We start from the raw sequence: 22889 nt of genomic DNA on the forward strand, positions 1-22889 counted from the left end.
TGCAGTTCCTTGTTTTATGACTTTTCTTCTTGTCTCAAACACTGAGAGAGTGAGACTGAGCCCCTGGGGTAAGTTTTTGTGCAAGAAGCCACACAGGAACCTAAAAATCATTTATATTTGTATGATCTGCATTCTTCCTAGTTCTAACAATCTGAACTTGATAAAACATGATAAACTCCCTGTGAAATATTACTTGGATTTCTAGGATGTCTTTTGAGGAAGCTGGAGTGTGCAGATGATTTGGGATGGTCATGACCCACCACTTTAATGAGAAGGTGCCACAGGTTTTTATCTGCACAAGCCATAGAGTTTGTGTTTTGGGGGATTTGTAGGTAAGTAGCTGGGGCAGAAATCTGTCCTGAGGCTCCAGTTGGTCCGTGTGGCTTGTGCACACCAGTTCCTCCTTCCCTCTCTCTGTGGCTTCTGGCATGGACGTTCTGCTGCACGTCATTTTCCAGCGTAGGTGCTCCTGGATGTCAGATGGGACAGGGCAGATGTGACTCGTGCCCTGGCGAGTGAGGGAGCAGCTCTCGGATCTCTGAAGCAGAAAAGGCACTCTGTGCCAGGTGAGGGTGAATCTGCCGCCATCATGTCCCCCTCCCATAATTTCATATTCTGTGAGAGGTGCCACAACTGCCTGTGACTGTTTCTGATGCCTTGCCTCCCTTGCTTTCCTTCCTGCTCATCTTCTTGGTTTGTGAGTTTTTTTACTGCTCTTATTCTTTGCCCCGGACCAACAGAAATTTAAGAGCATTGAGGGTGGAAATACTGAGGGTTGAATCATGAGAGCAGCACCTTTCCCATGGGCAGATTTGGCCTTTCTTGGGCACCTGAAAAGAGCATGAGCAGCTTCCGAGAGGCTCCAGCAACGTGTGCAGAGTTGGGAGTTGTTTGTTGCAGTGTCGTGTTTGGGGTCTACTTGTGTGAGGGTGTCAGAACAGTCTGGAGATTTTGGTGACTCTGAGGTCTCTTTTCTGTGGCAATAACTGTTCTTGGCCACGTAATTTCAGTTTGTTACTCACATGTGGTTTGTTCTACAGCCGTATTTCCTTTCTCTCTCACTTTACTACAGTCTCACAGTTACCTTCAGCAGAGGCTTAGAAATAACCAAACTGGAGATCAGATAACTGAGTTTGAGTTTAGATTAGAGATTAACAAGAAATCCTTCCCTGTGACGGTGGTGAGGCCCTGGCACAGGTTGCCCAGAGAAACGAGTGGAAGGTGCCCCATGGCAAGGGGTGGAACTGCCTGATCCTGAAGGTCCCTTCCAACCCAGACTGTTCTGTGAGACCATTTGGTTTTGTGTCTGTCTCAGAGGTTGTACCAAGAACGAAGCAGTGTTGGTGTCATCTTGACTGAGAGAACAGAACACACCAAGGCGTGGGGAGGTGGAGAGTCCTGGGATAAAGGGGGAGTGTCTGGAAACGAGTCAGGAGAGTTTAACAGAACACATTTAGACAGAGCAGGGTTAGATGTATGTAAAATCTATTGCTAACTGTGTTAGAGTAAGAAAATAAGAAATCAAGTTCATAGAATTGCAAAACTGGAGATGAAAGAACTTCTCTGGCAGTTACTCTTCTTTTGCAGGATCGTTCCCTCTCTGCAGTCACTAATGACTAAGGAGATGTGCTCCAGCTTGTGAAATGACAGGGCTTCTGTCACTGCTTGGGACACACAACTGCACAGGCTCCTGCTCCTTCCTGTCACGGAGCTGTTCTCGTGAGCCGGTGGCGTCACCCTGGGCTGAGAGCTGTGCTGGGCTCTGGCTCTGGAGCTTTCTCCTACAAATCCACGTTTCTTCTTTACTTAGATCCTTGGACCAGCTGTGCATATTCCAGCTGCATTAACCCTTCCCGCTGTGGGCAGGCTGGTGCTCTCTGAGGCCCCCCGTGCCGCGGTCCCTGCCGAGCCCAGCACCGAGCCCAGCACGGCACGGCCGTGACTTCCTGTGCTGGGGCTGTGCCAGCCTCGGACGTGCCGGCCAAAATTCCAAGCTCCCCGGAGCTCTGAGGTCGTTTGCCTCATGCACTCGTGTCTGATTTGGTGTCTGCCATCTCCCCAGGCTCTCAGGTTCTTACCACTTTCCAAGTTTCTTTCTCCAGCTTGGTGTTTCAAGTCTCTCTTTTCCCTGACTCAGTGCTCTGTCTTTTCTCCCAGAGTGTTTGTAGTTCTTCAGGTTGTTGTGTCTCTTGTTCTTACTTGGTTCATTAATTCTTGCTGATGAATGTAAAGCCCAGGTTATTAACTGCCAGTAGCACCAGGTACCAGCAGGAAAAAAAAATCTCCTTGTGCTCTTGTACTTTACAAACGTGGGATAAAGGAAGTTCTTGCCCTGAAGTCTTGAACTAATTTTCTTCTGTTAACAGCTCATTAAGAGAAATTTTCCAGCACTCCTTTCTGCCTCACAAGGCAGCTCAGAGTCCCCTTTTATTGATTAGGGGTTTTTTAACAGTCCATCTTAGTTTTTATTCATGTCATAACATTTATTGATAAATTACTTGAACGTGCTGCTTTCATGTTTTATAATTAAACAAATACGGAGTGTACTTTAACTAATGTTGTAATCCTGTAGTGATCATGTTTTCCAGGAGAGACTGTGTTATCATTCCAAATCTCTCCCTGTGGATATGTGTGTCCTCTACAGCCCCACAGCAGTTTTCCACTATTTATTCCCATTGCTACACTGGGAACATCAAACTGGAGGTAGGAGAGGATGCAGGATAATGGTGTGGTTCCCCTCAGTGTGTTTGTTTCTGAAGGATTGATGTGCCCTCATTGTCTGCCATTTCCAAGTACGGCTTTAAGTTGTTTGGACTGGAAACTTTGTTCAGCTTTTTGGTTTAGTGAGTTTTTCGTGGAGGGGCAGAAATGAGCCCTGGGATGTTTGTGCCCCTCGTGGAGCTCCCAGGGGTGGCTGCTGGATTGGGAAGAGTGTCAGGGAATGTGTCAAACCAAAGGGGATCCCTAAACTTGGAGCTTTTAAAACTCTGTAACCTTTGCTGTATTTGATATTGAAATTATTTGGTTTTGGTGTCACTTTGGCATCTCCTGGAAAAGTAAGCAAGGACTTATCTCACTATGACTGGATCCAACATCCTTTTATTTACACACATTTTCCAGTCTTAAGGTAAAATAGTAGTATGTTTTATTTTCACAACCAAACATTGGGAAAATACTCTTTCTAATCAGTGACCAGCTAAAAACTTGAGACCAGTGAAACTCTTGAGACAGGAAAAATTGTTTACACTTGTCCTTAGCTTGGATTCCAAGATTTCACAGAGGTAAAATGCTCCATAGTAGATTATTTTCCCCAACAGCTGGTTCCTGTGGAAATTTCACATCACTGAACAGTCATTCAATATTTCACTTAATTTTCCTTTGAAATTCCTGGTGTTCACTTTCCTCAGTGTAATCCTGTTGCAAGTTAATATTTATATTGGTTGTCTGCTGGATTTTTATATAAATTGTGCTGCAAAATACTGTGTATTTCCACAAGGGTCCCCACCTGTGCTGACATCACTATAGAAGCTCAAATCTGATCATAATTGTCCAGCTTGGTACATTCACATGGAGGGTTTTTTTGATTCTGCATTTAATTTAATTTCCAAAAGACGTTAAAGAGATTTCAGTGATGGAAGTGCTTAAATGGTTTTAATCAGGCTTTGATGTGCACAAATCATTAAAGCGAGGAGGATGAAGAGATAAGAGTCCACAATTCTCTTTGTGTAGTTTGGCTGCAGAGGAAATAATGGAGTAGGAAGGAAATGTTAAGAAGGAAATCCCAAAGGAGCAGCTTGGGCTGTCCCAGGGAACAAGGGGCAGGACAAGAGGAAAAGCCCTCAAGCTGTGCCAGGGGAGGTTTAGGTTGGATAGTGGAAAAATTCCTTCATGGAAAGGGCTGTGCAGCCCTGGCAGAGTTGCCCAGGACAGGGCTGGAGTCCCATCCCTGAGGGCTTGAACAGATGTGTGGATGTGTCTCTGGGGATACATGGGCAGTGTTGGACTCCATAGTCTTGGAGGGCTTTTCCAACCTAAACCCTCCTGAAATGTTGTTTTTCCTGTAGGGAAGGCTGACAGCAAACCCAAAAAGCTCCATCAGAATTGGGATTTAGTTTGTGTGTTGTGTGTTTCGTGGGCAGAGGAGTAACTGGCGGTTCTGCAGGGAAAAAGAGTCAGAGATCTTCCAATTTTAGTTTTCCAGCATTGCATTACTATTCACAAAAGCAGTTCCTTATTTAAAGATAATTAAAAAAATGTTTGGTCAAAATCCAAATTTGAAAAAAATGAGCCATTAAGATGAAAATTTCAGAAGAATTCAATGTGGGAAGCAGGTTAAAGGACTTAAGGGAGGGACATGTCAGCAAGTCGTTCTGTGCTTTGGCATAAATAAGCAAATTGACCTAATGGAAATTGCTGTGAGTGAAAAATACTCAATTTTACAAAGATGTCTTAATATTATTTTATTCTTGTAACTTCACAGGCCTTGGAGCACAAAGATTGCCCAAGAGGAGATAAAATGGATGGATACAGTGGTATTTTTGTGTCCCTGGGTGGTCCTGTGTGGAACGGAGGTCGCTGATAGTTTTGTTCATGTGCTTTGAGGAGGTTTTTGTATCTTTGAGTGGCCGAGATGTTGTGTTTGAGATTTACCATTAAACCCTCCAGTTCATTTGTGGTTTGTGAGTCTTTCTTACACTGTTCCTGTTTGGAATATTGCTTTAAATGGCCTGATGAAGTTCTGGATTTATATTTAATTAATACATTTCAATTTAATTAATTGATATTTAATTTTATCCTTCTGATGCCAGTAGGATAAATTAGCATCATATTAAGGCCTTGATCTGACAGGATGAAAACTCTGGGCTTTGGTGTAAAAAAGCTTTTAAAAGATAAAGGGTGAGAAGGTTTTTCCTGGAGCAATGATTACTTGTGCTGAAAGAGCTGCACTAATTATATTTAATGAGCAAAAAATACAAGTAAGGAGTTTGCAGTGTGACACATTCTTAGCCAATAATTACCAGAAATATGTTTTAATAGGAGAGTTTTAACAAGTAGTCTTCAGCTTAAATTTGTTAATCACTAATAACCCCCTGAAATCCAGCTTTCTTCATGTTTTCCTTCTTTTTTTTCTTCAGGTTTTCTCCTTTTAGTGGAAAAAATTGCATTATTTCCTGAACACATGAAGTAAGATCTGTGCTGAATTGACAGTCAGAGGTGTTTTCACAGCAGCCTCTTCACATACCTAATGACCCCAATGGTTTGCGTTGATTTTTTTGTTTGTTTGGGAGGTTTTTGTTTGGTCTGGGGTTTGTTTTTTGTTTTCATTTTATTTGTTTGTTTTTATTGTTGTTGTTTTTGCCGTTGTTATTGGTTTTGGTTTGTTTTTTTGTTTGTTGTTGGGTTTTGTTTGTTTGTTTTGTTTATTCAGAGGCCTGTTGAAATATGTCAAGATTTACTGACAGACTCAAAAGCTAAAAATGGTCAGAAATGGGCGTGGTTTGATGTTCATTTCTATTTAAGAGTACAAAATTTGGTCTTGTTGGCTGGTCTAATATGCTGATTTCTTGCTATTCAATTTTATATATAAACCTGGAAAATGTAAAAAGCATTATTACATGTGACTTTCACTATAAATGGTGAGTTACATTTTAACAAATTAATGTTATCTTGTAGTTAGTAGAATTCAGTTCATTCACCCCCAAAGAGTTGCCCCCAGTGCTGGGTGCCTGAGAAGGGTACAAACTGTTTCCCTGGAGCTGCTCAGTCCGACACATCCCAGGGAGCTTTGGGAATGAGGAGCATTTCTTGCCGTGTAATTCCCGTGGCCCTTGGAGCAGCTTGGGCTGTTCCAGAGGTGTTTCCAGGCTCCAGCCCTGCCCCAGACTGTGTGAGCTGCACTGGGCTCTTGCAGGAGGGGTTTGGAAATTCAGCTGGGTCTGACGTGGCTTTTGCAATGTTTGTTTTAACTCCATGCGGCAAAAGGCTGAACTCCCTTCTCTGGTGGCAAAAGTCAGAGTTTCTCTGGCTGTGAATTGGAAACGTTGTTGGGATTCTGTGCCCTGCAGTTTTGTGCCTGTCAGGTCTTTGAGCTCCTGTTCCACCTCCCGTGGGGAGCAGCAGCTCCTCACCAGCTGGCACAGCTCCTCGACTCCTGTGTCAAATTCAAAAGTTACGTTTTTGGTGTGGTTAGACCAAAAACTGTTTATTTGTCTTCTGAGGATGAGAGTTCTTGGTGAGGCCACACCTTGAGTGTTGTGTTCAGTTCTGGGTCCCTCAGTTCAGGAAAGAGATTGAGGGGCTGGAGCGGGGCCAGAGAAGAGCAACGAGGCTGGAGAAGGGACTGGAGCACAAGTGCTGTGGGGAGAGGCTGAGGGAGCTGGGGGTGTTTAGCCTGGAGAAGAGGAGGCTCAGAGGTGACCTCAGCACTGTCTGGAACTGCCTGAAGGGAAGTTCTGGCCAGGTGGGGGTTGGTCTCTTCTCCCAGGCACTCAGCAATAGGACAAGGGGGCACGATGGGCTCAAGCTCTGCCAGGGGAAATTTAAGTTGGAGATCAGAAAAAAATTCTATGCAGAGAGAGTGCTCAGGGATTGGAATGGGCTGCCCAGAGAGGGGGTGGATTCCCCATCCCTGGACGTTTTTAAACTGAGCTTGGCCGTGGCACTGAGTGCCATGATCTGGTAAAGGGACTGGAGTTGGACCAAGGGTTGGACTTGATGATCTCGGAGGTCTTTTCCAAACCAATCCATTCTATGATTCTTAATTATTATTATTGATAATGATCCCCTCTGTGGCACAGAGTGATCCCAACTGCCCTGCCTGGGACTTGGGCTGTCCAGGCTGTGTTTGGTCCCTCAGTTTCCTTTTGGTGCTTAAATGCCTGTTAACAGCATGACTTTGTTTTAAGGCCACATCCAGAAAAGTGGAAAAGCTGTAAGAACTGTGGAGGGGGGAACCCAAACATCATCACTATGAGAAAATGAGGTCATGTCATTTGGTTAAAAGAGTTTATATACCTCTATATTCTGTGATAAATTAACATTTATCAACTGTCTCTCTGAAGTAACAGATGGTACACTGAAAGCCTTGATACTGTGGCAGCTGAAATGTTAATCTTTGTCTCAGTCTGCTTAAGGGAGTTATAAAGTACAGGTGGCATTTAGTAGGTAAGATGAAAGGTTAAAACTTTCCAAGTTTTTTAAGCAGTGTTTGTTTGGAAGCACAGCACATCAAAGCTGTGGTTTTCCTGCTGCATTTCAGCTTCCCTCTGTAGATAGTTCTGGTCCCTTCCTCTCACTTCCAAATTTTTTTTTGCTTTGTCTGCAAATCTTAAATGCTCCTCTTCCCCAGTGGATTTTTCCAGAGTGTAACTACTATGTGCTCTCTTTTTTTAGTGTATTTAAATTTAAAAAGAAAAGTTTTAAGTTAACAGAAAGCGTCCCAGGTCTCAGAGCTGTCACATCATTCACGTACCAACAGATGATTTTAGACAGGTAGAAAATGGTGATGAGTTTGGTAAATTCTTTGCATGCAAGGTAGGGCTGAAAACAGGGAGGGAAAAGTCTGTATTCTCTCTTTTCTGGTGCTCAAAATTGTGGATTTTACAAAGTCTGCCTGAAGCTTGAAGCAATCCTGGCACTGCTGCAGCTGCCAGTGGTGAGCACCAGTGCTGAGAGACTTCAACCCACCCCTTTTGGAAATATATTGATAATAATTTTGAAAATATGTTGATGCTGATGTTCATCAGCTCAGGTGGTTTTGATGTTTCTCTTCCACCCCCTTCAGTTGTTCTGGGAACAGCCTGGAAGTACAGTTCTCTTTGGGTCTCCAGGTCTTTCTGTGACATATCCCATGTTTTTTCCCAGGGGACTGAGGAGAGTTAAATCATACAATGAAGTTTTAAAGTCTGTCTGCTCTGCTGACAAGCTCCTCAGCATCCTTTTGCTCTTCCAGCCATCATAACCACATTTCTTGTTGCCTGTTACAAAGTTCACCTGTGACAGTCTGATGCAAAAAACAGGCAGTAACTTAATGAGACTTCTGTGGGATTTTGTTGTGTTTTGTTTGTTGGTTGGTTTTGTTGTTAAACAGGTTTTAATCAGGTTAGTTATTCCTGCTCTCTAATGCTGATAAGACTGTTTGGGGGGCTGTGGAACATTCAACTTGCCTGTATTTAAAAGTAACTCAACTCCCCAAACACATATTTTGAACCTGCACAGATTCCCAAGTTCAGCATAACCAGCTCCAATAAATTCCTGTGTGAGCACAGCCAGGAGAACGGGCAGGGCAGAGGCACAGCATGGACTGGGAGCTGCTGTGAACATCTGCCCTGGGTGGGGCTGGACCCAAACCCAACCAACCTCTGGAATTGTAAAATTTCCCTTTTGCTGTAAGAACCAAGTAGAGCTGGGCACGGGATGTATTAACAGCCCTGAAAGGTTTTATTGCTGGTGCTTGTGTTGTGAAGATGCATCAAATGAAAGGTGTGTTTGGAAAACCAGCTGTGCTGGAGGCAGTGAGGGAGGGGCAGAGGTGCTGTGGGTGTGCACTGGGCAGACCTCACTCCTGCCAGCAGTGACACAAGTCCTAGGTGGTTTGGAGAGTGGCAGAATTCATGGCCTCAAACCCCGGTTCTCATTTCAGTGTGTGGTGCAGCAGAATGTGTGAACCTTGGTCACGATAAGAAGTCCAAGATAAATGTCTTGTGAGACAGTGCAGGCAGATGATATTTGAGTAAAGCTGGAGGAAATGACAGTTAAACCAGGGTAAAGTATTTGATAAACTTTTTCTCTCCTTTTTCTGTAGTTAAGATGGGGGAATGATGTGAACCTTGAATGTGATTTTCCCTTTTGCCTTTTCACTCTTAGTTTAGATGACGCCTCATTAAAACCTTGTCTGCTGTTTCAAATCTTTTGCAGAGCAGATTTATCAAAGAATTTCTGTCAAGTGACTCCTTTCTTAATCCTGATGCCACAGAGTTCATAACACTCAAATGTAATGATGTCTTTTTTGAAAGTAAATTAATGTGAGGAAGTCAGAATGATAATAGATTAATGTTAGATGTCTGAATAACTATTGCTTAATAAATTTAAACACCAATTGTCTTGGCTTCAAAGTTTAAGCAGAAGAACATGTAGGCACAAGGATTGGGTTATTAAGTTTCTGCCCAATTAAAGGGCAGAAATTTGTTGGGAAACAGTATTGGAATATGCCTTGGTTTGCCTGTGTGGACATGAAAGGAGTGCATGTAAAAACGTTGTGTTTGTGATGGTCCATCTGTGCACTGGGTGAATTATGGACTTTCCCAGCGATGGAGTATGGAAAGGATGGTGAGGATGTTGTTGGTTGGCTGGGAGGTGGAATTGGACTCAAGTTTGCTGAGTGTGAGAACCAAAATTGTGGATGGCCAAGCTCTGGGTTCAGTCTGTGTGGTTGGTTTTGTGATCTGAGCTGTAGGATGTCATGGCTTGAGCTGTGGATGCTGATAGAGAGAATATCATTGCCTGGTTAAGAGAGTTTCCTGTTCCTGAAAGTTGTTTTGGTATTGCAGGACGAGACAAACAGAAAGGCCAAAGCTTGATAAGGCAAAGTTGTAACTGAGCTTTGCTGAGCTTCACTTCTCTCTCCTGGCTCGGGCTTGGCTCTTGTGACAGGACTTTGTTGAGGCTTCTGTGTCTTATGTGACCTGGAATCCTGACTGGGTGTTGTGGCAGGTGCAGAAAATGACCATTTGAGTAGGTCCTGGCTCTGTTGGATGTTGTTCAGTCCTACAAACGTGCTCCCCTCTGAGTCAGAACCAGCACTATCTGCTGTGGGGTCTGTGCTGTGAGCTGGGATGGACCTTTGGGATAGAGACATGAACCTTCCTCTGCTCTCTGTCCACCAGGAAAGGAGAGGAGGGTGTGAAGCTGAGCTGTCATTCCCCAGACTTTCCTGTTTCTCTGCCATTTCTGAAGAGACAGGGCAGAAAGGAGGGACTGAAGTTAATATCCTGTGAGCAGCTCAGCTCTTTATGAAGGAAAAGAGTTGGGAATTTATTTCTTTGTGAGGTTCTTCAGGGAGGAGGTAACCAGACATTTTATCTACTGTGTAATACTTAGGCAGAAAAAAGACATTTTAAAGGATTGGTTGTTGTGCATTTTTTAAGGTCCCTTGAGTGAATTACACCGAATTCTTACTGAAATAAACAATTTGAGACTGTTTCAGCAGTATGTTTTAGAAAGAGGCTTAAAACTGGGTTTTGAACGAGCTGTATTGCAAGTGCTGAAGGTGGAAATTTCTTCCTAACTTGGCTTCTAAAATCTGGTTGCTGAGTGTTCACTTTTACCTTAGTTCTTTTACTTTACCTTGGAAGGGGGAGTGGAACTGGATGATCTTTAAGGTCGATTCCAACCCAGACTGTCCTGTGGTTCTGCCTTACTTCTGTGTGCAGGATCTCAGGTATGATGAAAGATACACTGGTTCTCATCTGAACTTCTTTAATGAAATGTTACACTTGCAGAGTTCTAAAAGATTCCCAAGTCCTTTTCCAGTGGTTAGTGTTGAGTTACAAATGATCCCTTTAATTCTTTTATCCATCATTGCCTTGTGTTGGCTCCTCAGGTGGAAGATGCTGAATGATCCTTGGGCAACCTGATACTTCGTGGACGGAGGGGGACTGTGGCAGATAAAACTCCAGAGCAGGATGTAATTACCTGCATCAGCATTTGAGTGAGACACTGGAATTAACAACGTGCTCCTACAGAAGGGCTGTGGGATTTTTCTCAGCTAACGGTGGTGAGGGATTTGTGCTCATCTGTCTGAGGAGCTGCGGCAAGTCCAGGCACATCGTGCTCCGTGGGGATTTCTGCCGTGCTTTGGAGCTGAGTGGGAAGAGAAGTGCCTGCAGCAAACTGCTGGCTCTGCCCTCCTGGGAGTTCTGTCAAACATTAACCTGACCTAGGCCGACCTGCTTTTTTATTATTTTTATTTAAAGCTCTCCCAGCCTCACCACCATACAAAGGTGTTCCGGGCCGGCTCTTAGGGCACTTTGTGTTCCCCGCTGAATGTGCAGCAGGAATCCCTTACATGAAGGGTGGGATACAAACATTTGTGTTTGTATTATGGAAATGAGAACATTCGTGTTTCAGTTAGTGGTGAATCACTGATTTATATCATATTACCAATACAATTGTATTTGAATGGTGTTCCCAGAGCTCAAATGAAGCCTTGGCAGAGCTGTGGAAGTTTGTCCTGATCAGAACACCTGAATGGAATTATGGCTCAGCCTTTCCTGTGTTCAGCTGTGCAGCCTTAGTGTGTGGTGCTGAGTTACTGAGCCATAATTTTGCTGGTATCACCAACATACTCTGCAGATTCCATGTGCAGCTGGAGCCCTCCCAAACCAAATCCCCCTCCCTTGGCACAGAGCTCTGCTGCAGCCTTTGTGTCAGAAGGTGTGAGGGAGAGAAACAGAAAACTTCATCATTTTGAGGTGGTTTTTGCCTGTTTCTGGACACATATGAGTATTACTTGATTCTTTGTAAGCTCTTGTTTTTATTTTTGTTCCTTATTGCAGTTACAAAACTATGAAGATGACTTTGTGCTTCTTCTGTGTTTGCAGCATTGTGATTACCTTTTAAACTTGTCCTGGAGAATCATCCTGTTTGTGCTTTTTTGGGCAAGCTGTAACATTTTAGTAGGAAATGGATTTTTTTTCTGCATTTTTCTTCTTTGCCATAACAGAAAGCTGGAAGTTAAGCTGACACGTTCACTTTTATGTGATGGGTGTTAAGTAGCTCTTGGTGACATCAGAGCACGTTCTTCTTCCTGGGGCAATGGTGTTTTGTTATTTTTCATTTCCCACTTTTTAAAGAGCTCTTCTCTGAGTGCACGTGTGTTAAAAGCTGACAGAGTGGCACTTCAGGATTGTGTGTGTGATTTTAGTGCAGGATTTGTGGCGATGCCACGTTCCACCCCTGAGCTGGGAGCTTGCCATGCCAGCTCCTGAGATGCCCCTTGCTATTCGTGGTACAAGTAAGAAAAATATGTGAAATAATTAGCAGGCATCTTTGGGAGGGAATTGGGTGCAGCATTAAGGCAGCTTCAGGTATTTTTAAATGCCTTCTTAAAACATAATTCCTTCGTGTGAACAGGGTTTCCAGCTCTTTCTTCCCCTCCTTTTAAGAAAAAAAAGAATACAGCAGTGGGAGCTGTGTGTGCCCCCACAGCTGGGTGTGCCCCACACAGAGCCTGCGCTGCTCAGAGTTCTCTGAACATGTTTATCGTTTGTGGCCAAATGTTGTCAAACAAAATTTGTGTTTCATCACTGCCAATTAACCAGCACTGGATAAATGAACTGTTTGATTCCTCTTGCTTACGAAACCAATTGAGATTGAAGAAACCCCGGAGTTAAATGAGGATGTCTTGAAGGAAGTGGAGGTGTTGTGAACAGGCTTTGAAGACCCATAGACCTGGTCGAGATGTGGGTTTGGATCCCTTTTGACAGGCTGCCCTTGCAGTGTCCTCAGGCCAACCTTTGCCTTTGATGGTTTTCCTTACGGTGTCTGGGAAGATGGAGAGATAGTGCTGGTGGTGAACTGGGATCAGGGCAGGAGCTTGGGTGCCTGATGTGGTTCGGGGGGGTGAGAAGAGGCTGTCAGACCTGTGCCTGTACTCAGGTTTGGCCAAGGTCCTCTCTTCTTTAGCAGCATTGCCAGGAAAACTTTGGCAACGTGGGTGTGTTGGCTGGGCTTTACTTTTTGTCTGAAATTGTGGTCCCAAAGTCCCAGAGCTGGGATGTGTCCCTGTCTGGAGCTGGGGGAGTGGGAGGTGGGAAGCAGGAGAGCACAGCACCAGCACTGCCATTTCACAGCTCTGGTTATAAAATCCAAAATGATCATGCCCTTGTTGGATTAAGAATGAACAGAAATACCAAAGAGGATTTAGGAAGATGTTGGAAGGAGAAGTTAAGGTTGTGTTTCTGGTGCAGGTGATACTCAAGCAGTTGTTGTACTCCGTGGACCTCGAGCAGCAGTTAACGACAATTAAAGAATATACACAAGGGAATGTTGTGTCAGAAGTTTCTGTGAATTCCCTGCTGGTTTTCCTGCTTTCTTTCAACTCTTCCTTTTGAGCTGGAGCAGACATGAGATCTGAAGTCGGCTGTGCAGTCACACACACAGGGACTGTGCAGAGTTCAGCAGGACATGCTGAGCACAAGTGATGACTCAAAATACGTGGAGTTAAACCCCCTAAAAATGCAAGTACTGTGCTGTGCTTTAGGCCTGTTTCCTAATTTCTTTTATTTTTTGAACTTCTCTTTTCCTAGATGCAAAAATTAAGGTGACTTTGGTCCTTGCTGCAGGGATGTCAATTATGTCTCTCTTAGCCTGGCTCTGCTTCTCCTTCACACTTTGTTCAGGACTCCTGGAGAAAGGGAAATTATAGCAGGATCTTCTTGGTAGCAGCAGGTACAAGGCAACAAGACGTTCACCTTCCCCTTGCAGGCCTGGTGTGCAGAGAGGGAGGAGCAGAGGTGCTGTCCTCATGCCCAGAGGATGGGTCAGGAGCCTTGGGAGCTTGGCTGCTCCCAGCAATTCCGTCCTGTGGGAGAAGGTTTAAATGTGGGAGAGGGAGAAGCAGTTCTGCCTCTGAGCAGCTCTGACACAGCACTGTTGGTGGGAGCAGGGATGGGGCAGAGCTCCTTCCCCCCAGTCAGAATCCAACCTGAGAGAGAACAGGAGACGGAACTGGTGTTCACTCCAGCTTGGGGAAAAAACCTGAGAGCAGGAAAATAGTGCAGAACTTTGGTCATACCAACACATTTTATGTAGTGGATTTTAAAGGGTTGTTATTATTCAAGTGTTTTGAAAACTTAGTTTTGCAATTTCCTTCACACTGAAGGTAATTGCTGGTGATGTTGATCAGTAGACAGGCCTTGGGTGTCATCTTTTCAAAGTACCTCTCCTGGCTTTTCCTGACCATGGACACTTTATTTTCTGGTCCATCTCATGGCTGAGCAAGATACAGAGTTAATGGGAAGTTGTCTGAAGTTCAGAGCTAAGGAAGCCTCACTGACTTCCTTTATTTACACATTTAGTGGTAGTGTGATTTTAATAGCTTCATACACATTACAGGAACTTAAAATAGCTCAGTGTAGAGATTAGATGATTAGATACAAACAAGTCTAACTTGAAGCACATTCAAACTATTTGCTTTAATAAAAAATGTAAAAGAATTTAAAACAAACTAAACCGAATCCCCTTCCAGTCAAGGTGACTACCCATGAGGGCATTTCACCATTTACTACACAACCAAAGACTGGGGAGGAGTGGTTAACAGTGTGATTAACTGGTGCATCTCTGATGACTAATTTTACATTGACCTGAGCAGGTACAGCCAGATCAGTTCTGGGTTTGCTCCAGCTCAGATCTCAAATGGATCTTTGCTGTAATGTTCTTTTTGTGTAACAGTGTTGTTACAAATCTTCTTCATTCCCAAGAGTTATAGTGAATGTTGATAAAATTTTAAAAGATGATCCTCATCTCTTTAAAAAATAGTGAAGGCCTTTGTTAATATTTACACCCTCTATTTGGAAATCATAGATGCAAAATTCTTCATTAAGGTTATAATGCTCAGAATGTACAGCTGTATATAATTGCCAGTCTTGGTGTTTTAATGGGAATGAACCACCCCAAACAGGGCACTTCTATTCCCTGCCCCACAATTTGCCTTCAGTGGCAAATGCTGTAGACTGGGACTGTTCTGCTTGGCTTTAACTGATCAGTGTCTATAGTTAAATCCATTTTTTGTCTGTGTTTGAATCTTACATGTGTAAGAAATTGGGCTGCAGTCTGAAGAAGGAGCTTTTTACACCTCAAACTTTTAAAACAAATTTGTCATCAATGCCAAAATTATCCAAGGGCTCTGCTGGCCACATTCCTGGGCACAGATCCCGCTCTCGGCCTTGATGTCACCTGCAGTTACATGAGTTCAGCTGATTACACGAGAACTGGAGAGAAAAATGATTTTTTTTAACATTAAGTTTAAAATTAATTTATTCCTAGGCTTGATGTCATCATTGATTGAATTAAACTGGTGTTTGTACCTTGTTTGCAGCACAGAGAAATATAACAAACCCATCGCCTTAAAAAGAATTAAAGGTCTAAACTTACACCTTGGGTTCATCTGGTTTGGGCATCCTCTTAGACTTCACTGGTTTTGGAGTAATAGACAAAATGAAGCCAAATATGTAAGAAATGTCAGAGGCTAAAATGTTATTGAGGTGAAAAGATTTGTATTTTAAACACTGAGTGGTGGGTTGAAGTTTCCTTGTTGAGAATGGATTAGCACAGCTTTCACAGTCATGCTGTAGCAGGTTGGTTTTTTCCTTTTTAATAATCAGGCAGCTGTCTAGAAATGTGAAATAATGGTTTTCTAATCAGCCAACATTTTCATTTTAGACTGCGGATTATGTGGAAGAACATCACATCCATTCCTGGAGAACCACCTACTGTACTTTGTGCAGATCAGTGAAGCTCATTTCTAAATCACTCGATAGAAAGTTCAGCACATGTTGTGGCTGCCCCATCCCTGGAAGTGTCCAAGGCCAGGCTGGACAGGGCTTGGAGCAACCTGGGATAGTGGAAGGTGTCCCTGCCCATGGCAGGGGTGGAATAGATGAGTCCCTTCCAACCCAAACCATTCTGGAATTAAATGTTAAAGGGATTAGTACTGCCTTAGTTATCACCTTACTTTGTTTGCTCATTTAAGTTCCAGTGCTTTATCCAGCTCAGAGGAATCTTTTCCAACGTGTGTGTTTGTGTGTGTGTTGCAACAATTTGACATATTTCTATTAACAGAAGCAGCAAGACCAAACTGCAAAGTAACATTTGTGAGAAGTGGTATTAGCAGGTTTTTTATCTGCATTTTTGCAGTAGGAGAATGTGGTCCAAGGCAGAAGGTGCAATATTGCCAGAACTCAGTGAAATTACTGCTTGGAGTAGAAATGCCTTTTGGGAGTCAGGGAGGAACGGAGACCTGGAAACCACATCAAAGCTTGAGGTTAGAATATATTTGAGATGGGTGCCAAGAAAAGATATGTCAGCACCAAAAATAAACCCAAACCTACAGGAAAAATCAGGCACTGGATGGGTGGGGGGTTAGAGAACATCTGGGGGATGTGGGGGAGAAAAGGTATTTTAGAAATGAATGGGAGATGTGCAGCGTGGGCTGAGACAGTGAAAGGAGTCGAGCGGGTGAAGTGGTTTGAAATAGTTACTTGCCTGAGGACTTTGTGGATTTTTTTCAGGTTTGTTTTTTTTTTAATACTGCGTAAAGTTTCCCTGTTAAAGCAACTGTGGATTGGAGGTTACAGCTCTTTGGATGGAGGGGGAGGTGGCTGAAATTGGACAAACATCTGGGTTTTCAGTAGTTGTGGTCCTCATTCTTTTGCCAATCTGGGCCAGAGGCTGACTCTGTGCACTCACATCCCTCTGTGCACTCACATCCCTCCTCCTTTCCTTCTGTGATCAGAAATTATCTGCTTTGCCCGTAGCAACATGAACCGTGAAGACCGGAATGTGCTGCGTATGAAAGAAAGGGAAAGGCGAAATCAGGAAATTCAGCAGGGTGACGAAGCCTTTCCACCCAACTCCCCTCTCTTTGCTGAACCTTACAAAGTGGTGAGTTCCTGCATCTCCTGCAAATGCAGGTTTTGTAACAGAAATCATATCCCAAATATATTTTTATCTGCATTCTTTTTAGATCCAAAGCTTTTACGGCAACCAGGTATTTAAGGACATCTTGAAAATAAGGCTTGACCGTCACTAACTAGCTCCACCAGCAGATTTATAGGGCTTAGGAGGGAAGGAAAGCTTTGAAGGGAGTGAGAAAAGGAAAAATAAACCACACTTTTTTTTCCTTCCTTCACCTTCTGTACAATGACTCAAAACAATTAAACTGTCTGTTGTGTGATGCCAAGTTGCCATTTCTGGGGTGTTTTAGCTGGTTGCTAAACTTTCTAACCTTTAATCAGTGTAATCAAGATCTGGGCAAGTTCTGAAAGACAATGTTTAGATAGGAGGTTAATTTTAAATGCTGAAATGACTGGTATGGTGGAATTACCAGCTCTAGTACTCCAGTAGTTTGTATCTGACTTTTTTAGTTTGTTTTGAAGGAGTTGATTTTGTTTGTGATCTTGCACAGCTTTAAGCCTGTGCTGGGTTTCCTGCCAGGTTTGCTTTGCTGAGCAGAATGGGAAAAAAATAACCTAATTCTGGATAACTAATAAAATACCATTTAAGATTTTAATTATGTAGCTCAGAACTCACTTCAAAAGCAAACCTGTTACCTTATTCCAATTCCAGCTAGTTTGCAAGAAGTAAAATGTTGTGACTGAAAACTGTCTTCCTGCAGGGAGAAAGTTGAGGAATATTTGGTGTTCTTTTTATTCCTGTCCTCCCATCACTTTCCTGGGCTTGATAACCAAATCCCACCTTTATGAAGTTAACTGGAGCTTGTTGGGATGTGTGGGGAATGATCCAACAGACCTAATTTGGAAAATAAAATGGTTACAGAAGAAAGAACCCTTTTAACTGTGGGCAACATAGTGCCAATATAAATACCAATTAAAAATGACATACAGGGGTGAGGTTAAGCTGATTTTATTTTACTGCTAATTAAAACTTTTTAGGACTGATGCATTCTGAGTTCAAGAAATAATGTTTAAGGTGACAGGAGGCATTTACAGCTTTTAAACTTGCATCCAGCTCACCAGTGCATAATTTGAAGCACTGATTACTGCTGTTTTACCTGCTCCTGCTGCTGAAGTACTTCCCTTTCATATGTTTTAGTGAGTTAAATTACTGCTTTAAGAACTAAAATTGGGAATTGGAAACAGTGGTGAAAGAGACATGGATTCTAGCCATGAAATTAAGTGCACTAGTTATCAAATCAATTAACTGAAAGTCAAGTTGTGATGGTTTTTAAATCATTACTATTTTTAAAATTGTTTTCCCAGACCAGCAAAGAAGACAAGTTGTCCAGTCGCATCCAGAGCATGCTCGGTAACTATGATGAAATGACGGATCTCATCGGAGACAGACCGCTCCAAAAGCTCGTGGCAATTCCCAAACCGACCGTTCCAGCAGCACCCGACGAGAAATCAAACCAAAGCTTCTTTGGTGATCAGAGGCACAGCACAGGCTCCCACCAGAGCAGCAAATGGACTCCAGTGGGGCCGGCTCCCAGCACTTCCTCCCAGTCCCAGAAGCGCTCCGGGGGCCTGGCCGGGCATGGGCAGCGCTCCGGGGGCACCACCACGGGCAGCACCGGCCAGAGGCACGACCGCGACTCCTACGGCAGCAGCAGCAGGAAAAAAAGCCAGCATGGGTCTGAACACTCCAAACCACGTTCTTCCAGCCCTGGAAAACCACCTGCTGTCTCCTCGCTGAGCTCCAGCCACTCGAGATCTCATGGGAATGATCACCACAGCAAAGAACATCAACGGTCAAAGTCGCCCCGGGATCCTGATGCCAACTGGGACTCTCCCTCCCGTGTACCCTCATTTTCAAGTGGACAACACTCTAATCAGTCTTTCCCACCGTCACTAATGTCCAAGTCCAGTTCAATGTTACAGAAGCCCACGGCGTACGTCAGGCCGATGGATGGGCAGGAATCCATGGAACCAAAGTTATCCTCGGAACACTACAGCAGTCAGACCCACAGCAGTGCCGTGAACGAGCTGAAGCCCAGCAGCAAAGCACACCTAACCAAGCTGAAAATTCCCTCTCAACCACTGGATGTAAGTTGCTGGCTGTTTCCTGGCTTCTGAAATGTAAATCCATTTGGGCTGGGATTTTCCAGCTTCTTTAAAATCCCAATCTGCCTAACCAAAATTGAGTTTTTAGTAAACACTGTGTTTTTTGTTGCACAAAGCACCTTAAGCAGTCAAAGCTGTATTTTCAGTGGGGAACATGCAAAAGTAGTAGGGTTTTTTTCTTCTGCTTCCTCCATATGGGTACTGGGATTTTTATTAAGGGAAGGCTGAGATAACCCAGAGTGGCCAATTTCCATGGCGTATTTCTGTAGTTAGAGAAGTAGTAGGACATTCACAGACACTTTGACGAGCTGGATACTGACATTGTTACTGGGAGCCCAGTTGACTTAGATTTGTTGGTATTATCTGCTTGTATCAGAATTTCTTTTGAAGTGTGTAGCAATTACTAGATGTGATTATTATACCTTTACCTGGGGAAACGAAGCTCACCCTAAAGCACCAAGTTGAGCAGGGTCAGAACTTTTATCGGTCATGCTGGTTATAAAATACTATTGGGTTAACAGCTTTTAGGAGTTTGGTAATTCTTGACTCATTAAGGCACAGACTCTGACTCCTGCTCACTGACAAGGAGCTTCCTAGTAATCAAATCTCGTTGCATCTCCTATTTAACTGCTTGAATCATGGTAGCCAGAGAAAAGTCCTTGTTCCTGGGATTTCAAGAAGTGGCAAAGTAAGATTCAGCACACAGGTAAGGAAATTAGGAATGGTTTTATTTCTGAAATCTTGCCATGTCAAAGCTGATGCAGTGAGTCCTGTAGCAGCTTCACTTCTTTCTGCTTGTGGCAGTCAGGGATGCAGGAGATTCAGAGTTTGGTAATTACTGCTGCTTCTGGAATCAGTGTGTAATGTGTGTTTTACTTGGGAATGCAGTTTGTCATTCCTGTGCATTCATGGTCCTGCACTTGAATTCAAGATATTATCCTGTGGCTTATTCCAGGAAATTATTGAAAGCTGCATCTCTCTTTCCCCTCTCTCGAAGTTTTTAATATCACTGACTGCCTGTGATCACTTTAACTGTGGAGTGAAAAGTAAGAGATCATTGTCACAGATTTACAGATCTCATGTATTTGCTTTTCATAACTGGATGTGACTCATGCCATAAAAACGTGGATCTATCTGATATTAAAACTGATGAAAAGAATTAGCAAGGGCTGTTTGTATCTATGTAGAGTCCATGAGTCATGATAAGGATTGAAGTTTGGTTTTAACTGTTTCTACTCCCTGCAAAATTTGGTTTGGGAGATGTTAACCTTAAGTTTTGATTTGTAGGCATCAGCATCTGGTGAGGTGAGCTGCGTGGATGAGATCCTCAAAGTAAGTTCCCTTCACTCTTCTTCATCACTTACCTGTTGAAAATACAAACATTCCTGAGGAGCTGGAAGGACTCTGCAGTTATCAGTGCCTTTCAAACTGCCTTGGCTGCAGATTGTTACAGGAGGGCTCCTCTAGCACAGGGAGACTGGGGAAAACTGGGAGCAGAGCTGGGCACTGGGTGTTGTGGGTGTGCACACCATCTCCTGGGTATCCTCACTGCATTCCTGCTCTTTGTGCCTCCTCCCTGGGAATCAGAACTACTCATTTCTTCCACCAGAACACAGTCTTTAATTCTGATACCTTTCTGAAGTACAGTAAGTGTTTTGCTTCCCCATGTCAGAACTTTCCCTCTCTCCTACTTGGGTTATTTTCCCGAGTCCTTTTACCCCTCCTGTGGTCCCCTGTCCCTGTGTCTGCTCTCAGAAAAGCATCATCAGGTCCCCCTTGAATATTTCCATGCCTTGCCACCTCCTCTGACCTTCAGTACTCCACAGTCCTTGGAGATTCTCTGAAAGAATACAAGGCACTTTCTTTCTGGCTTCAGGCATTTGATTTTCCCCTTTTTCCTTAAACTCTGTAGGCTTCCCTTTCCCAGGATTCTTCTTTCTGCCCCTGTGCCCCACACACGCTCTTCACAGTTTGAAATTATCAGACTCTGACTTGTACTGCAGTTTATGTTCAGGCCAGCCAAGGTTATTGATTTCTGCCTTTCTCTTTGTTATTATGTCTTAACTGTTCTCAAGGACAACAATTTAAAACTCAGGTTTATGTGCAATGTCTTTTCTCATGGATAACCTGAATTTTAAATTGTTTACATGTAGGATCTTTGCACATTTGGGAAATAAAGGTTTAAATACAAATCTTAGTGAAGGGTGAACAGTGAACTGAGAATTGAGAGACAGGGTTACCATTGAAACTCAGATTTAATACAATCTTTGCTTTAATTTTATTAACATTTTGTTGTTGTGATTGTAGGAGATGACCCACTCCTGGCCCCCTCCACTGACTGCAATCCACACACCGTGCAAAACCGAACCCTCCAAATTCCCCTTTCCAACAAAGGTCAGTGCTGTAGTCAAAGACTGAATGCTGTTGTAAAAGTGACTCCTGTTAAAGATCAGGATTTTGGAACTCTTACATTCAATTCTGTGTAATCTGGGTTTGTTTCAGTGCTTTGTATCTCTTCATTTTGCTTCACACCACTTGTCAGCAGAGCCTTGTGAGGAATGTCCTCCATTTTCCTCTGGTTTGTGCAAGCAGAAGTTTGCAAACTTGTCCATAAAAAACTTTCCTTTTCTTTTTTTTCATAAATTCAAACTTTCAGGATACTTTTGAATCTTGAAAATGCCTTTGAGCCTTTTCCCTATTAGGGAAATGCTTTGTATCACTTACGGTGGAACCAAGTACATTCCCCTCCATGTAGCAAACAGAGTCTGGCTGGTAAATGCTGAGAAATTTAAATGTATTTTTACGCATAAACTGAATTTTCCTCTTAATTTTGAAGTCCATTTCTAAGAGATTTTTACATTTTCAATCACAGAAGTATTAAAGCCTTTTAAAAATCAAATGTTTTGCTAAAGAAATGTTGGGACCACTTGTTCCAAAAGATCCTCTTCCCAGCCTCCTGCGTGCTTAATAACCACTGAGGGATTTAAGCTGTTAATTCTAAAGAGAAATCCACCTCTTTGCTGCTGTTGACAGCACAGGGCACATTTTCAGGAGACCTGGTGGAGCTGACACCTCTGAGGAAAGAGTTCTCTTGCTCCTTCCCCTGGGGCTGGGGCTGGCAGCCCTGGCTGCAGTGTTGGGGCACTGGCACTGGGAACTGTGAGCCTGGAAGAGCAGCTCTGCAGTCTGCAGTATCCTGGAAGCCCATGGATAGGCAGGGGGGATAGCTGTGGGTAAAACCCAGCTTGGAGATTCCTGACTCATCCAGGAATTCAGGCTTTGCTTCCTGTATCTGCTGATTAACCAGTAAAAGAGTCAGCTCAACAATAGGATTTTTCTCCAGGCTCAACATATCTCTGGGAGGAGTTGGAGTGCTCCACCCCTAACTTGGCATGGCTTCAGACTGACGAAATCACACTGTTTGTCTTTTAAAAGTTACCATTGCAATAACTGAGACTACTATTCCTTTGACCTGCTGCTGTTCTAGAGCACCACTTACAGCTCTCATTCTCCTGTTCAATCCAAATTGCTCCCCAAAACAGAACAATTGAGTGAGTAATTTTAAGAGAACTTTCTCACTGAGGTCTCTAAGTAATCTGTCTAAACCATCACCTTATGTGAATGATTTGACATTACCTTCTGTCAGCCAAAGGTTCCAGGTCCATGTTGGAAGTGCATGTCCACAGAAATGCCACAGACTGGTGTGAGTTCAGGGCAGTCCTGCTGTCACCACCCTCTGTGTAGCATGTTCCTGTCTCACTGCATTTTGCTTCTCTCCAGTGATCAAAAAATGCAGAACATGCCACTCAGTTCTCAACTTTACTTTGGAAGGCATATCTAGAAAATAAATCCTGTTGTCTGTTTTCTTAACATTACATCAATATTAGTCTTGCATACACTGCTTTTAGTCAGGGTTTATTTGCTGTGTTATATAAAACTGTCAGCCTGGAAATGATTTGTACCTTTTCTCATAAAGAAAGAAATTCCACACCTTTTCTCATCAACAAAAGTCCTTATTCCACTGCTTTGAATATTTACTTCTGAACCTCTGAGGAGACACTCTGAGCACACTTGGCTGTGGGGTTGCTG

The 22889-nt window shown here is 43.3% G+C and overlaps 1 protein-coding gene across 2 annotated transcripts in view; it reads left to right on the plus strand.

Moving 5' to 3' along the window:
• The window catches only part of AFF4 (ALF transcription elongation factor 4), a 50492-nt gene that overhangs the window by 2407 nt on the left and 25196 nt on the right, over nt 1–22889 (plus strand). Inside the window, exons 1-5 of one of the 2 annotated variants that reach the window (XM_071570503.1) lie at nt 15907–16042; nt 16536–16662; nt 18000–18782; nt 20088–20132; nt 21108–21194. In XM_071570503.1, coding sequence (XP_071426604.1) covers nt 15987–16042; nt 16536–16662; nt 18000–18782; nt 20088–20132; nt 21108–21194 — 1098 coding nt within the window. In that variant the 5' untranslated portion in view covers nt 15907–15986. Of the gene's footprint in view, nt 1–15906; nt 16043–16535; nt 16663–17999; nt 18783–20087; nt 20133–21107; nt 21195–22889 lie in introns of those variants that run through there. The other variant, XM_071570504.1, reaches the window with a different exon arrangement.

Source organism: Pithys albifrons, chromosome 15 (assembly GCF_047495875.1).
Source record: "Pithys albifrons albifrons isolate INPA30051 chromosome 15, PitAlb_v1, whole genome shotgun sequence".
Classification (NCBI taxonomy): Eukaryota; Metazoa; Chordata; class Aves; order Passeriformes; family Thamnophilidae; genus Pithys; species Pithys albifrons.